Raw genomic sequence first — 17,606 nt, forward strand, 5'->3', positions numbered from 1 at the left:
TCCACAACGCAAATAAGGTGATGGCTACAGATTTAACTCCATCTTTTTTTTAAAAAGTGGAGTTTTCATATGGACTGTGAAGGGTTTTATATGTTTGACTATAAAGGATTTTATACGATTGATTCATAATGCAATGAAGATTTTCACTGAGTAGGCTTCAGGTCAGGCTGTTCCAGATGCGGAATGTTTTGTCTAGTTCTGTTGATAACAGGACTCTGACGGAGGACGGCAGGCGTTGTTTTGAGAACAAGGGTCGGCAGTGGCTCAGGAGGTAGAGCGCTCGACTTGGGATCAAGAGATCGCAGTTCGAATCCCGGCTCCTCCGTGTTACATGTCGAAGTGTCCTTGGGTAAGACACTGAACCCCTAATGCCCCCAATAAGCAGGTCAGCGCTACATGGCTGCACGGCCGCTATTGGGAAATGTGAAGCACACTGTAAAACGCTTTGGGAAGTTTTGACTTGAAAAGCGCTATCTAAATGCAGATCATTACATTTCGTTTTTCATTAACAAGGCGCTGTGTTGTGAGAACGATGGGCGCAAACAATTCCTCGGCACGCCCATGGGAGGAGCCGAGACGCCATCTTGCGTGGGGCCAAGGAGAAAAAAGCTAAAGGACTTCAGAAGAGGGCTTCCCAGAGACTCCAACGACACTAATTCGTCTGTTTTTGATGAAGTACATTATTAATGAAATCAAATCTGCCTCCATGTGGAAATGTCGGCTTTCCTGGAACGGAATAAGTCCGAAAGCTGAGGCAGCACTTTCTATATCATCACACATTTGATCTTCTCTTTACCGTGTTGTGGAACCGAGCTAGCATCAGAACAGACGTCCAAAATTTTGCCGTGGTCTTTCAAATATGGCTGGAAAAACGAAGACTCCCCGGGGCCCAAATTCGTCATTGTAAAGTCCTCAGAGCTTGGAATCTGAAAAGAACCGGGAGAAATCCAACAAGGTTCTGAACTAAATCTGGGGTCCCACAAAAATACCTGGTCGGGGTATCCTCCTGCCGGGGTGACGTAGTCAAAATCGATGGGGTCTACAGTGAGACGTCTTTTGTGTTTTTTCATCTGGTGACGGTGAAAAGGGAGAATATTGGTTTGATTCGGGCAAACTCTACCGAGACCTTCACAATCTTGTGTACCTGATAGCGTGTTTCCGTTCCATCTATAGAACCGTCTTCAAATCCGAAGGCTGATGGAATAAAATAGTTAATTGACCATGTGGAATTGTGGATTTTTGTCAAAGAATTCCTATAGGTACAATCATAAAGGCCTGGCGTTGCCGGGCATTCTACTTGGGCAAGGTTGTCGGGGCCGTGGTTTGTTGAAAAAGCGCCGGGGAGCCACTAGGGTAGGGGTGTCAAACTCATTTTATAACTCGGGGGCCACACGATAGAACAAACATTCTGTCGGGGGCCGGACTAGTAGATTAAAGAAAAAGAAAAAGAGAGATAAAGAAATAAGAAAGGGAGGGAAAAAGGAGAGAGAGCATGGGACAAAGAAAGAAAAAGAGAGAGAGGGGGAGAGCGTGAGAAACAAAAGATAAAAAGTGGTGACAGAGGGGGAAAAGAAAGGGGGAGGAAGAAAGAAATCCAAAGAGAAATAGAAAGACAGAAGGAAGAGTCAAGGTGTTACACAGACCCCTGTTTGGCTGTACTTCGCTAAGGAATCCTTACATGGGAGCTCATTGATTAATTTAGGTTCACTGCGGAGACACTTTACGATGGAAACCCACAGAACAATCTGTAAACACCATACCCTCGAGGGCTCCATGCCCTTACAAACTGTCGTTTTTTTTCCCTTACAAAATAATCTTACACCATTTTTTTTTTCAAACGTGTTTATTTATGTAGTTCAACTTGTTATATAGTACATGTGTTTCGTTATATCATATATATTGTTAATGAACATTTTGTTGTGAGATACCGAGTTGCTCGACATGAATGAGGTTTATTATAAAAAAAGTTCAAAAATGAAGTCGCTTGGACGTTCACTGTAGAAGGAAAAAAAACATGCAAATAGAATTAAGTAGAATAATACATTTTCTTATTCAAATTATTAATTTATTTTCTGCATTAAATTATTGTTGGTAATATACTAATTAAAGGGATAACCACAAAGCTTTTTTTTTTTCATTTTCTCCTTTTATACTTCCTTTTTTTCTTAACTTATACAACATGATCATTCGTAATATAATGCATCAAAGCAAGTGAGCCGTTTGAGAGCCGGCTCTCTTGAATGAGTTGAGTCGAAAAAGCCGGTTCTCTAAAAAGAGACGGACTTCCTTTCGCTACACAACTACTCCGTGAAATCCGATGTTTTTTAAGACCACGTGTATTTCAAATTTACTCAATCAACCCTGCCTGATGTTTTCGATCAGAATGACTCACGGCATTTTAATTCAGGGTTGGCCATTGCGACTCGATGATTGTATCCAAAGAAAATTCAAAACTATGTTGTAATGTAAGCCTTCGCTTTGGCTTTGTTCACGTGTGATCGGAATGATGCATGATGGGATATCCCCAGGTGGCAGACGCATGCGCTCAGTAGCATCAAAACGAAAAAAAACGGTTGAGTGGTTTGTCTAGAGACGAAAAAAACGATACCGAGATAGAGGCTACCGCGGCAAACTTGTTTGCCGTTTGGTGATAGTCGGTGTATACCGGATGGTACCCATCTTTGACAAATTTGCGTTTTTCCGAACAGATTTTCTCGTACGTCGTACGCGTCTCAAAATGCATAATAAACGTACTTTGTACGGCAAAAACGTACAGCTTGACAGGTATTAAACACCCCAAAACGCCAGCCAAGCACACAGAGCAATTAGATTGGGTGAGCGGTAGAGGTGGCCAGGTCCCTGCACACATAGCAGGCTCCCCTTTCCCTCACACATGCCCGCTGCTCTGATTAAAAATACATCTGTGAACTTTTTCTTTGCAGTGTTTTGTGACATTTTTACAATAGAACTCTGCTTGCACCTCGTTTTAAAACCGTTTTTTACGAAAACATTAAGGTCAAAATGAGCCTCAACGGAGGGAGGGAGACAGGTTTGATGTGGTATATTTGTTGATATGGGACGCAGATTCTGACGTTATTATTTTATAGATTTTATCACATCATCCAACGTTACACAGTGAAATAAAATGCGCTGAAAAGTTAGCTTTTGTCTGGAGAGCGGGTTTGGTGGTGTTCCTCAATTGCTAAAATACATGGTATGGCTCTCTCTCTCTCTCTCTCTCTCAAAAAAAATCGAAATATTTTGCTATTATAGCTCAAAAAGGTTCCCGAGCTCTACCTTGACAGATCATATACAGATCGCGTCAGTGCAAAAAAAAAAATAATTGTTGTACATTTGACTTTTGTTGTAAACAATATACTTAAAGTACAGTAGGCCATGTCTACTTGACCAGTTGTCTCGGGTTGTGAGAGTTAAATTTGAGTTATAAACACACTTGATATTGTTTACTGCTGATTGTTATTTCATCATATTGTTTACTGTTTATTCTTGTTGCACATCGAGTGTAGGATACATCTGTTACTAGTGAGATGCAATAAATATTACAATATTCGATAACACAGCTACCTATCTGTTCTCTATTCAACTGACTCGAATACTGCTCAGAAAATTTCGGGAGTAACGGGAATAGTTACTTTCCCTGGTAACTAGTTACCTTTATAATAGAGTAATTCAGTAACTAATTCAGTTACTTTTTGGTATAAGTAGTGAGTAACTACCGGGTATATATTACTTTTTTTAAGTACCATGCAATGACAAATAAAGTAGTGCAATAACATTGAGCAGCAACACAAATTCCGAATTAAGTTGCAAGATATATATTTTTCACAGTTTTGCTTGAAAATGTTTGTTTCTGCAGCGTGGATCAACTTACTTTGGACTTCAGGGTTGCTCTGAGTGTCATACTTGTGATGCTCTGTAGGAAAAAAATGCGTGATAGGTGTCATGAACCGGAACAGGATCAGGACCCAAATGCGTGACGTTTCTCACACAAGCCTTTTATTTTACGGGAAATAGGGAGTCATGCACGTTAGGCAGCGGTCTGGCGTGGAATGATAGGAAGCCAGAGGCAGACGAGATCAATACCAATTGCCTAAGCAGATATCGGACAGATGGGGTCGATACAGGACAGGATGGACAGACAGGATTGATAATGAAACAGGATATCGAAATTAAACAGGACAAACTAGACGGGAACAAAACTGGAAACCGATATTAAACAGGACAAAATAAACGGGAGCAATACCGGACAGGAAATACCAACAGGAAAACAGGACCGAGTCAAAACCCATGTCTTGCAGGGCAGAGGTTTGTTAACGGAACGACAAAGTAAGAGGGAGCGCACTGAACTTAAAAAGACGGAAAGCCAATCTGTTAATGAGCCGCAGCTGGCGCCACACGGGCGGGGCCAATTGGGTGCCATGGCAACCATGACAATTTTAAATTGACTGTTTTTTTTTTAAATTGTGGAGGACATGTTTATTTTGTCCTGTTAAATATTGGTTTCCTGTTTCGTTCCAGTCTATTTTTGTCCTGTTCATCATTTTCTCCAGTTTTCGTTCCAGTCTTGTTTGTCCGGTTTAATTTCAATATCCTGTTTCGTTATCAATCCTTTCTGTCCCGATCTGTCCGGTATCGATCCCATCTGTCCGATATCAACCCGGGCAATTGGAATCGATCTCGGCGGTCTCTGGCTTCCTGTCTTTGCACACTAGACCGTTGCCTAACGTGCATGACTCCCCATTTCCCGTAAAATAAAAGGCTTGTGTGATAACGTCACACGTTTGGGTCCTGATCCTGTTCTGGTTCTTGACACCAGCTGAAACGCGTTGACAGATTGTTCCCTAGCACTACTTAAACACTGTCCTGTGAGTCGCCCTTTGTCGGAGCGTCTGCGAAACTCCGTATTGACACGTCTAGCACTGAGAGTCCCCGTTTTTCCTGTGTTTTTCCTCTTGTTTTGCCAAGCCCTGTAAATCTCTGTTATTTTCTGTGCTTTTGCTACTGTTTTACTCTAGCCACGATCCGTTTGATTTTAACCACTTCCTCGTTCCCAGCAATCTACTTTCGCGACCAACGATCCCCGGATCGAATGAGCGCTCATTTCTCTTCTCCTCAATAAACTGTGAGTACGTTATGCGATTGGGTTCTGCTCCCTGTTTCCTGTCCTGGTCCTGACACTTTTCAAGATTACCCCATCCCAAGACCCCTTCTCAAGTTGCCCTAGTCAGCAGTCCCGGCCCCACATTCCCTTCTCTCTACTAGAGTTTATTTTACTGTTAAATAAACGCCCCCCCCTGTTTGGGTTTACCGTTTTTTCCGCACTATAAGGCGCACCGTGTTATAAGGCGCACCTTCAATGAATGATATTTTTTTAAACTTTTTCCATACATAAGGCGCACCCCATTATAAGGCGCTATAAGTGCATGCTGGTTTAAGATCAGGTAATTATGCAATTTTGTAATTGTAATCCTGTGCAGTCCTTCGAGACATTTTTGTGATTAAGGGCGTCATAAATAAATGTGACTTAACTTGACTTGGCTACAGTAGAGGATGTAGTTACGTTATGCAACCATTAGATGGTGCCGCGCTAAAAGGAATGTCAACAAAACAGTCAAATAGGTCAGTCAAACTTTATTAAAAGATAACAAACAAGCTTTCCACAACTCCTTTCACTCCCAAAATGAATAAACAGCTGTTTTATTATTTTCTCTGAGGTAAAGCATTTTCGTGACACATCTTTAACATCTTTGAACAACAGCAAGGCATAACATTTTACTTTTCCTCCATTTAGTCAACACGCAAAAAAACGTCTGATACTGTTATGGTAAATTAAACGTTAGTGCACTCGCAATATAGTGACACTCGTAATGTGCAAAAACAACAAGTGCAAAACAATAACAATAAAGCAATAACATAATGACTGTAAAATGTAAAACGTTGTAGTGGGTTTTACATAATTCACCCATGGAACCATTGTTCAGTTAGCGAGTTCCTAGGGGGACTCTTAATTCTGCCGGCTCGAGCCACTCTCGTGTTCGATTCATTAATGTTGAACTCTCTCGCTGCTGCTCTATTCCCGTGTTCTACTGCGTGACTGATCGCCTTGAGTTTAAACTCTGCGTTGTAAGCGTGTCTCTTAATAGGAGCCATTTCAGGGTCTTTATACAAACGCACAAATAAAAGAGAATCGTTGTTTAATATTTCCCAGTATGCACAGCGCACTACTTCTTCTTCTACGCGAAAAATGGTGTCGGTGGCTGCTTACCGTAAGTTGCGAGACCTTGTAATTCAATATTGATCCATATATAAGGCGCACCGGATTATAAGGCGCATAGTCAGCTTTTTAAAAAAAATCAGGTTTTATGTGCGCCTTATAGTGCGAAAAATACGGTCATCACTTCCTAGTTTTGCGTCTCCTTCTGTTCTGCATTTGGGTCCGTCCGACACCTTTTGACACCCTTGGAGCTTGTGGGGCCCAAAAGACCACAAAAGCATCCAGAAAACCGCATGTGAAGTCATGCACGTTGCATTTAATCCCTGCAGTCACATGAACGTCTGCTTTGGCTGATCACTGCGCTATTTATTATTCTAAAATGAAATTGGATTACTTCCCATAACTCCTTGACGATTTTGTAACCACTTAGCTCACCCTACAGTTTGGATCCGAAACAAACATGACAGAATAAAAGTTCCTTTTTTTCCTCGTTCCCGACCATGTGACTGCACGATCACAAGGTCTCTCCCGCTAATCCCCGCCAACCTGCGCTAGCTAGCTCCGCATCCTCACCCGAGCGTGAGAGTCGGTACCGGGACACAGCTGCAGAAGATGATCTCACCATGCATTATTTACGGTCTCGGGCGGGATAAAATATTGGCATCGTTTTCCAAAGTTCATCGATACCAAGTCCAGAAATGTTCATTGGATTCGTCAGACTTTCCAGTGGGAGAGAAAATGCTCACACTGCAGAAAAGCAGGGGTGGGCAAACTACAGCCTGCAGGCCACATACAGTGCTTGCCTTGCATGCGCTGAGGTTTGCTGACGGACTGATCAGGAGTGAATGAGAAAGACTTTTTAATATACCGTATTTTCCAGACTAGGAGTCCCAGTTTTTTTTTCATAGTTCAGCCGCGGGGGGGAGTTCTAATCCGTTGGGACTCGTATGTGAAGCTATTATCATATCATTGTCACGACCAGAACGGAAACGGAACCCACTTGCGTAACGTTTCTCACAGTTTTATTGGGAAGAAGGGAAAGGATTGCACACATGATTCGCTGGTCGCAGGGAGCAGGTCGCTCTGAACGCAAAAGTGACACTTCCGTGGCGGAATCGGTAAAAAACGGGTCAGTAGCCGGGATCGAAGAGCAAAAACGCGATCGGGATCGGAAACAAGTCGAAAGCCAGGACAGGAGAGTAGACGTGGTCGAGATCAAAAACGGATCGTTATTCGGGGCGGGAGAACAGACGTGGTCGAGATCAAAACCGGTCGTAATTCGGGACGGGAGAGCAGACGTGGTCTAGCTCAAAACAGATTGGGAGACTAACCGGAGCAAAAACACAGGACAGGCAAAAAAGGGCTTGCCGTGTAAAACAGAGATTCGCAGATGGACCGATAAAAGGGGACTGACAGGACAGAGTTTAAATACTGACAGGGAGCCAATCTGTCAACAAGCTGCAGCTGGTACCACACGGGCGGGGCCAATTGGGCGCCTTGGCAACCACAACACTAGCCAAAGAATGTACCCAAGTAGTAGTACTGTTACTTCAAAATAATATAACTCAAGTAGAAGCATGTATTCTTGTAAGTCCAATGCCAACCCCTGTCTTAGAGGGCATCAACACGGGGGGAGTGGCTGATGTGTACCCGACTGCAACTAATGGGGCTTGAGGGACAAAATCTAAATCTCAGAATTACATTCGGAAATTAGATTTTAGGACAGAAGACTTCATGTGGCTGCAGCTGTGAGAAACCGGAATAGGACGGGAAAAGATGGAAAAGATTAAATCCCGTCAGAGATTTGGCAGACATGTGATGTGTGACATGTTATCTCAGAAAATCTGATTCCATGTCACAGGAATGACGCCGCTAACAGCAAGCCTGTCAGCTTTTTGAGCCGTTAGCTTCTTGAGTAGCAACGTTGGATTCTCACAAAATCGGACCACCAAAAAAACATAAGCCTACAAGGCCTTTTTTGGACCTTCTTGGTAAGGATTGACGGATATGGGTTTTTCAGGGCCAATGTCGATTATTAGTATCAAGCGGAATTTTTTATAAATTAGAATAAAACTTTAATAGAACAAACTGATAGCCTGACGTTCTCCTTCAGGATCTTCTGGTAGACACCAGAATTCATGATTCCGTCAACCACAGCAAGTTCTCCTGGTCCTGAAACAGCAAAGCAGCCCCAGACCACGACACTGCCACCACCATGCTTTACGGTTGACATCATGTTCTTTTTGTCAAATGTTTTGGCATTTTTACACCAGATTTATAAGGCTGCAAACCTTCCAAAAACTTCCTTTTTTGACTTATCAGTCCACAGAATGTTTTTCCTGTGACGGTTGCCATGGCGCCCAATTGGCCCCACCCGTGTGGCGCCAATTGCGGCTCGTTGACGGATTGGCTTGCCTGCTATTTAAACCCAGTCCTGTCACGTTTCCTTTGTCAGCCCGTCAACTAACTTCTGCCCCGCAAGACGTGGGTTTCGACCCGGTCCTGTTCCTGTTGGTATTTCTTTTTCGGTATTGTTCCCGTTTATTTTGTCCTGTTTAATTTCGGTTTCCAGTTTTGTTTCCGTCTATTTTTGTCCTGTTTATTATTTTCTCCAGTTTTTGTTCCCGTCTAGTTTCTCCTGTTTATTTTCGATATACCGATTCATTATCCATCCTGGCTGTCCTGTCTGGTATTGACCCCATCTGTCCGATATAAACTCGGGCAATTGGAATTGATCTCGTCGGTCTCTGGCTTCCTGTCTTTCTACGCCGGACCGCTGCTTAACGTGCATGACTCCCCAATTCCCGTAAAATAGAAGGCTTGTGTTAGAACGTCATGCGTTTGGGTCCTGATCCTGTTCTGGTTCTTGACATTTCCAAAACTATTGAGGATATTCAAGATGCTTTTTGACAAATGTGAGACAGCAGTGGTTTTTGGCTGGGAACTCTCCCATGAAAGCCATTTTTGGCTAATGTCCTACTGGAGTCAAGAACACTGACCTGAACTGGGCTGCTTTGCTGCCTCAGGACCAGGACAACATGTTGTGGTTGACAGAATTATGGATTCCGGTGTTTACCAGAAGATCCCGAAGGAGACATCCGGCCATCAGTTGGTACCCTCAAACATAAGCGCTCTTAGATCATGCAGTGGAACTACGATCCGAGACACACCGGCAAGTCCACCTCTGAATAGCTCCAAAAAACAAAATGGAGGTTCTGACGAGGCCAATCGAGATGCTGTAGTGTGACCTTAAATCGGCACTTCATAAACCCTCCAAAATGGCAGATATCTGTTATCCCTGTAACAGTGGCCCAACTCGCTATTAGGTTCAGGTGGCAATTAGTTTTTCACATAGGGCCATTCACATAAAGCTATTTAAGCTCAGTGCTCTCACTCCCCCTTTGTCAGGCTGTCAGGGAACCTCTGTTTACACAAGGCAAGCACTTTTGACTCTGACTCCCGTTCTTTCAGCCGCACCCTACTGGTCTGTTCCTGATTCCCTGTTTGTCTCCTGCTATGACCCATTTATGACCACTGACCACGTTCTGATCTCCCATTCCGGCTAACGACTCGTTTTTGTCCACCTCAGAATGGCTCCAAAAACAAAATGAAGGTTCTGGAGAAGCCAATCGAGATGCTGTAGTGTGACCTTAAATCGGCACTTCATAAACCCTCCAAAATGGCAGATATCTGTTTTCCCTGTAACAGTGGCCCAACTCGCAATTAGGTTCAGGTGGCAATTAGTTTTTCACATAGGGTCATTCACATAAAGCTATTTAAGCTCAGTGCTCTCTCTCCCCCTTTGTCAGGCTGTCAGGGAACCTCTGTTTACACAAGGCAAGCACTTTTGACTCTGACTCCCGTGAGTCCCATTTTTTCACCTGTATCCCACTCATCTGTTCCTGATTCCCTGTTTGTCTCCGGCTACGACCTGTTTTTGACCACCGACAACGTTCTGATCTCCTGTCCCGGCTAACGACCCCTTTTTGACCATCAAGCACTTTCTAATCTCCCATCCCGGCTAACGACCTGTTTTTAACCACCGACCACGTTCTGATCTCCCGTCCCGGCTAACGACCCGTTTTTCCTGTTTGACCAAATAGGGTTTGATTTATTTCTGACTTAATACATGGAATCAATATTTGAAAACTGCCTTTTGTATTCCTTTGGGTTGTCTCTCTGTGTGATATTTAAGTTGGTTTGACGATCTGAAACCTTTGTGAGTGATAAATAAGCAAAAAACACAGAAATCAGGAAGATGGCTAATACTTTTTCACGGCACTGTAACAAATCGGCACCCGAAAAAGAATGTATTCCACATTGTAAAGTGAAAAGGTCGCAGGGTGGGGACGTTGTATCCCGAGAGTCTCATATACCGGCTGAACAAATATCCGCATGAACGTGAAAATATTGTAAGGTGGGGGACGCCAAAGGTCTACCGAAAATGATTGATGAGCAATGTTCCCTGCCTGCACATTCTGAGAGCACAAGAAAATCTAGCCAGCTCACAAAAATCAGGGCTCGAAATTGCTAATTAAAAAGCGAATTAAGTCAAAGTTACAGTGCATGAAGGTAAAAATACACGGGTTCCCCTGACGTTGTGTGCTAAATGCGGTATTTTGAAGTCGAGTCCAAGTAGAACGAAGTGGAGTAAAGTCAGTAGAGTTTTTGGAGAACCGGCTTCTTCGGCTCGGCTCACTAAAGAGAACCGGCTCTTTCGGGTCCCAAACGGCTCTTCAGGTGGTTTTTGCTTCTTTAATCCCTACACGACCAAATATTATGTAAAATTATGCAAAAAATGACTCAAAGGAAGGGGGGGAAATAGAACAAAAAAGAAAAAATACCAAAATAAAAAGTAGTAAAAAGCTGAGAAAAAAGAAACAAAAGGAAGAGAAAAAAGAAGGAAAAATTCAGAAAAAAAGCCAGAAAAAAAGAAAAGAAAGAAACAAAGGAAAAAGGTAAATGGAGAACAAAAAGAAAAAAGTAAGAGGAATTAAAAAAAAAAATAGAAAAAAAGACAGGGAAAAAGAAGAAAAAGTTTTTGTTGCATTCAAAATATTTCCAATTATACCAAGTCAATCTCGTTGCCAAAATTGTACTTCCACTAAAAAGTGGGTCAGTAGCCTGGACAGGACAGCAAAAAGATGGTCGGGGTCGGAAACGAGTTGAAAGCCAGGATAGGAGAGTAGTCGTGGTCAGGATCAAAAAACGGGTCGAAGCCGGGGAACAGTGATTAAATACAGTTCTGTATCTTGCAACCGACTAAATAAGCCCCGAAAATGTTAGTCAAGTCAAGTCATTTTTATTTGTGACGCCCTTAATCACAAAGAGTGTCAAAGGGCTATTATTTCAGACTATTATTACACCATCCCCTGATCTGAAACCAACATGCGTCAAAAGATACCAGGAAGAAAAATTAAAATCTTGTGAAAGAATTGTTGTAGAATAATAATAATTGCAATAATACATTAGTCAATTCATTCAAAAGTGAATTTTTTTTTTGCATTGCGGGGAAAAAATGTAACTTGATGTCAAGTTTTGGACATGTTTGATAATGATTTAGTTGCCACACTTGGGATTGCCGTTGCTCACTGTTGTTTCAAGCGTTGCTCAAAGACTTTGTGTGAACGCTCAGACCCGAATGACAGAGAACATTGCTGATGAGTCTATGGTCCATCTTATCTCTTGCTCCAAAACAAGCCCAAATCAGCTAAAGCTCCCAAATGACCCTTCAAAGTCCGAAGCAGCTGCAGGATCCGGTCTTCCGTTGCAAAACAGAGTTCCCTCTATATTCTTTTCCACTTTTCTGCCAAAATCCCCCAGATTTTCAGCCTGAGCTGCCAAGAATTTTCAATCAGCTGCTGAGATTCCTTCCATAGGCTGAAAGTGTCCATCTTATATGACTTCCTGCATATTTTCACATCGATCCAGCATTTCAAATGATGTAATTTGCTGCATCGCGGTAATTTTACGGAAGATCATCAACACAGCCCATAATCATGGGCGGCTCTCTGCCCAGTCTGGACTACATTACCGATGCGGGGCACCTAAGTCTGCCCCGTTGGCGCCAACAGCCACTGTCCCTGATTGGCTGTTGGGCTCGTTTCAAACCCCCACCTTCCTGACATTCCTCGTCGGATCGTTGATGAACCCACGCTACACGCTAGGCAAACTTTTGTGACTCTTGACTCTATCTTCCCATGTTGTTCTGTCTGATTCCCGTCGCCGACCTTTTTTCTGGACCCGTTTATGTTTTTGCTCCTCTGTCCCAGCCATCAAACTGTTTTTCCATTGCCAGTGCTCGACACAGAAGTGCCACTTCCGCGTTTACCAATCTGAAATAATTAAAAACTAACTGGTCCGTTCCCGTCCTCCCAAAAGCATACAATTGATGCCCGAATAGCTATTAAACACAAATTGTTTGCCATCAAAAACACATTAAAATAGTAATGAAAAACAAAAACAAAAAACAGTGAAGAGAAAAATCAGATGATATTGATGAAACAGTCATGATTACTCATTGCACTCACCTGTGCCCGCTCGTTTGGCGCCAGCGGCTGCTGGTTACCTGATTGGCTCCCCCACCTATTTAAGCTCAGTGCTCTCACTCTCCCTTTGTCAGTCCGTCAGCGAACCTCTGTTTACACAAGGCTAGCACTTTTGACTCTGACTCTCGTCGGTCCCGTTTTTTCACCCGTATCCCACTCGTCTGTTCCTGATTCCCCGTTTGTCTCCGGCTACGACCCGTTTTTGACCACCGACCACGTTCTGATCTCCCGTCCCGGCTAACGACCCGTTTTTTACCACCGACCACGTTCTGATCTCCCGTCCCGGCTAACGACCCGTTTTTTACCACCGACCACGTTCTGATCTCCCGCCCCGGCTAACGACCCGTTTTTGACCACCGACCACGTTCTGATCTCCGTCCCGGCTAACGACCCATTTTTGACCACTGACCACGTTCTGATCTCCCGCCCCGGCTAACGACCCGTTTTTGACCACCGACCACGTTCTGATCTCCGTCCCGGCTAACGACCCCTTTTTGACCACCGACCACGTTCTGATCTCCCATCCCGGCTAACCACCCGTTTTTGACCACCGACCACGTTCTGATCTCCCATCCAAGCTAACGACCCCTTTTGACTACCGACCACGTTCTGATCTCCCGTCCCTGCTAACGATCCTTTTTTGACCACCGACCACGTTCTGATCTCCCGTCCAGGCTAACGACCCGTTTTTCCCGTTTGACCACGCTACCATCTCCCGCTCCGGAGGATCCACTTCCACATTCCGAACACGCTCCGATCCCGTGAGCGGCTTGCTTCCCTCGACCAGCGAGCACCGGATCCTGTGTGCAATCCTTTCCCTTCTACCCAATAAAACTGTGAGAAACGTTACGCGAGTGGTTTCTGTTTCTGTTCTGGTCTTGACACAAATACTGAGTACTCACTTGCATCCTCATCGTCGTCCTCGTAGGAAGAGTATTCCGGTTTTCCGTTGAGTCTTTTGAAGAGCGATCGCATGACGTTTGCACTGCCGAAGCGCTCGAAGCGCTTCTGGACGTTCTTCTGGTACCATTCCAGGGTGCCGATCTTGAGGACCCTTCAGGGACACGACCGGGGGTCACATATCGACGGAGAAACAGTAACATTAGCTAAACAAGTAAAAGCACACAAAAGTACTCTGGACAGATGCTAAACAGCTGGTAATAAAACTGGTAAAGCCTGTCTTGGGATCGGGAATCGATACAGGAAACAGCATCAGGATACGGGTAACCGGGACAGGAGAACGGAGCTGGGATCGGGGATCGATACAGGAAACAGCATCAGGATACGGGTAGCCGGGACAGGAGAACGGAGCTGGGATCGGGGATCGATACAGGAAACAGCATCAGGATACGGGTAACCGGGACAGGAGAACGGAGCTTGGATCGGGGATCGATACAGAAAACAGAATCAGGATACGGGTAGCCGGGACAGGAGAACGGAGCTTGGATCAGGGATCGATACAGGAAACAGAATCAGGATACGGGTAACCGGGACAGGAGAATGGAGCTTGGATCGGGGATCGATACAGAAAACAGAATCAGGATACGGGTAGCTGGGACAGGTGAATGGAGCTTGGATCGGGGATCGATACAGGAAACAGCATCAGGATACGGGTAGCCGGGACAGAAGAACGGCGCTGGGATTGGGGATCGATACAGGAAACAGCATTAGGATACGGGTAGCCAGGGCAGGTGAACGGAGCTGGGATCGGGGATCGATACAGAAAACAGAATCAGGATACGGGTAGCCGGGACAGGAGAACGAAGCTTGGATCAGGGATCAATACAGGAAACAGAATCAGGATACAGGTAACCGGGACAGGAGAATGGAGCTTGGATCGAGGATCGATACGGGAAACAGAATCAGGATACGGGTAACCGGGACGGGAGAATGGAGCTTGGATCGGAGATCGATACGGGAAACAGAATGAGGATACGGGTAACCGGGACGGGAGAATGGAGCTTGGATTGGGGATTTATACAGGAAACAGAATCAGGATACGGGTAGCCGGGACAGCAGAACAAAGCTTGGATCGGGGATCGATACAGGAAACAGAATCAGGATACGGGTAGCCGGGACAGGAAAACTGAGCTTGGATGGGGGATCGATACAGGAAACAATTAACTATTAATATGACACCACAAGAAGGTATCGAGATTTTTTCGTACAGCATTAGGAAAGCTTTTACAAATAATTACCTGAATGACTTTACAAAATTGTTATTTCAAATTGTTACTTGTTATTCTTTTCTGTAAGTTCACCAAAAACAGACCCTGCCCTACTTACAAACGTTCCGGGCAATTGTTTGTACCGTATTTTCCGCACTATAGGGCGCACCGGGTTATAGGGCGCACCCCCAAAAAATAGTTTTTGTTCCTATATCTTCCATAGATAAGGCGCACCGGATTATAAGGCGCTACGATGGGAACGTCGACAAAACAGTCAGATAGTTCAGTCCAACTTATTACCCCCTTAACATTCCCAAAGCTTGCAAAGACGCAAATACGTGTCGAGAACACGTGCGGATGCGGTGTCCGTACGATGTCACTCAAATGCATCATTTCAAATATCATTCGGAAGTCTTGGGATTCAAGAAATGCCAACCATTCCTTAGTTTCTATTTTCTTTTTCGCTCGCAACTTTACTGTGCATATGACAATAAACACTTGGAATTGAGTTGAATTCACTCAACTCATCACAGCAACATCAAGATCGTTCTAAAACAAGATACCGGGAAAATATAAAGCCGCATAGCTCACTTAAGTTCTCACGTTCAATAATGATACGCAATCATGGTCTTCTTACAACCGTGAGTGAAGTAAATCCAAGAGAGTAAAATATTTACAAATACAGACTAACGAAACATGTTTCTTTATGGCGTACTTTAGCAAGCTTGCTATTCAGTCATCTTTTTCGGCCAATTGCAGGGTTTGTTTTGGCCCTCTGGCGTATCCGAGCCTCCGAATAACTTCAGCCAATAGCGATCGATGTAACGGATGATTGACACATCTTTTTCGGCCAATTGCAGGGCTTGTTTCGGCCCTCTAGCCTATCCGAGGCTCCGAATAACTTTAGCCAATAGCGATCGATTCAAATGATGATTGACACATTGGTTAGCCAATGAAACGCCGGTATATAAATCCCAGCATACACCGCGGACTACTCCACGTTCGGGGGAAAATCGAGTCGGCGGCTGTTGCGTAAGTTGCGAGACCTTGCGATTTAATATTGAGCCATATATAAGGCGCACTGTATTATAAGGCGCATGGTCAGCTTTTGAAAAAAAATGAGACTTTTAGGTGCGCCTCATAGTGCGGAAAATACGGTAAGTTGAATTTGTTCCCAAGTTGGTTCAGTGCTATAATTTGCATGCTTATGTCATGATAACTGATGTGAATCACCTGCGCCCGCTCCTTATCCAATTTTGCACCGGGGGTTCGAAATACATGAGCTAATAACCATAGCAATGTCACTTTGCAATCTCCATCCCACAACTGATTCATGTCCTTTCCCAGGGGTTAACTGTACTTTCAGCAGACCTTTGTGGATTTGGCCCTAGGAAATCCCAATGAGACCACCCAAAAGTGGAACTTTCCTACCTGGCCATGTGACAAGGATCACACACCCATCCGCGTTCCTTCTTGTTGTAACGGCTGCAGGCTCTGCAGACGTGGAGACGGCAATCCAGACAGGGACGTTTGCTGTTCACCAGAAACTGGAAGGCCTTCAGGCAGCGAATGCAGTGAGACTGCGTGAAATCCGCCCAGTCTTCCAGCATCTCTCGTTTGCAGTCTTCTCGCTGGATCTTGTTCTTCAGTCCTCTGGTGAAGAGGAAGGACGCAGGAATCCATGTTTAGTTCCGGTAGAACTGAGTCATTAGGGTCAATTGTCCGTATGTGGGTCATTCATGTTATCTGGTGCCATTTGAGTGCCAGTGACATAATATGGTATATTTTGAGTAAAAATGGGCTTATATCTATTTTCTTGTATGCTTAATATCACGACCGGTACAACCAGGGGACCCAAATGCGCAACGTTTCACACAATGCTTGATAAGCAACTTGTTCCCCGAGGAAGTCAGGGTGAGAGGAGAAAGACAGCGATCTGGGGCTCGCTGGCCAGTAGGAGCGGGAAGCCCTCGCGAACGAAGCGTGGTCGCTGATTGGAACAAGTTGGGAAGCCGGGACGGGAGAACGGAAAGTGGTGGGAGATCGGAACAAGTCGGGTAGCTGGGACTAGCGGGAATCAGGGATTGGGGATCGATACAGGAAAAGGAATCGGGCAGGATAGGGGTAGCTGGGACAGGAGAACGAAGCTTGGGTTGGGGATCGATAGAGGAAACAGAATTAAGATACGCATAGCCGGGATAGGAGAACGGAGCTTGGATCGCAGATTGATACAGGAAACAGAATCAGGATATGAGTAGCCGGGACAGAAGAACAGAGCTTGGATCGGGGATCAATACAAGAAACAGAATCAGGATACGGGTAGCCGGGACAGGAGAACAGTGCTTGGTCGTGGACCGGAAGAAGTCGGGTAGCTGGGACTAGCGGGAATCAGGGATTGGGGATCGATACAGGAAAAGGAATCGGGCAGGATAGGGGTAGCTGGGACAGGAGAACGAAGCTTGGGTTGGGGATCGATAGAGGAAACAGAATTAAGATACGCATAGCCGGGATAGGAGAACGGAGCTTGGATCGCAGATTGATACAGGAAACAGAATCAGGATACGAGTAGCCGGGACAGAAGAACAGAGCTTGGATCGGGGATCAATACAAGAAACAGAATCAGGATACGGGTAGCCGGGACAGGAGAACGGAGCT

At 44.7% G+C, this 17,606-nt stretch overlaps 1 protein-coding gene across 1 annotated transcript in view; it reads right to left on the reverse strand.

Annotated features, from left to right (window-relative positions):
* The window catches only part of mlphb (melanophilin b), a 42,928-nt gene that overhangs the window by 10,030 nt on the left and 15,292 nt on the right, over nt 1-17,606 (reverse strand). The window contains exons 3-8 of the mRNA XM_088353492.1: nt 16,383-16,604; nt 13,686-13,837; nt 3,893-3,934; nt 1,145-1,194; nt 990-1,070; nt 797-926 (exon numbers count right to left, since the gene is read on the reverse strand). Of these exons, the coding sequence (XP_088209618.1) occupies nt 797-926; nt 990-1,070; nt 1,145-1,194; nt 3,893-3,934; nt 13,686-13,837; nt 16,383-16,604 (677 nt within the window). The remainder of the gene's footprint in view (nt 1-796; nt 927-989; nt 1,071-1,144; nt 1,195-3,892; nt 3,935-13,685; nt 13,838-16,382; nt 16,605-17,606) is intronic.

Source organism: Urocampus carinirostris, chromosome 14 (genome assembly GCF_059441175.1).
Source record: "Urocampus carinirostris isolate Australia breed hairy pipefish chromosome 14, RoL_Ucar_1.0, whole genome shotgun sequence".
Taxonomy (NCBI): Eukaryota; Metazoa; Chordata; class Actinopteri; order Syngnathiformes; family Syngnathidae; genus Urocampus; species Urocampus carinirostris.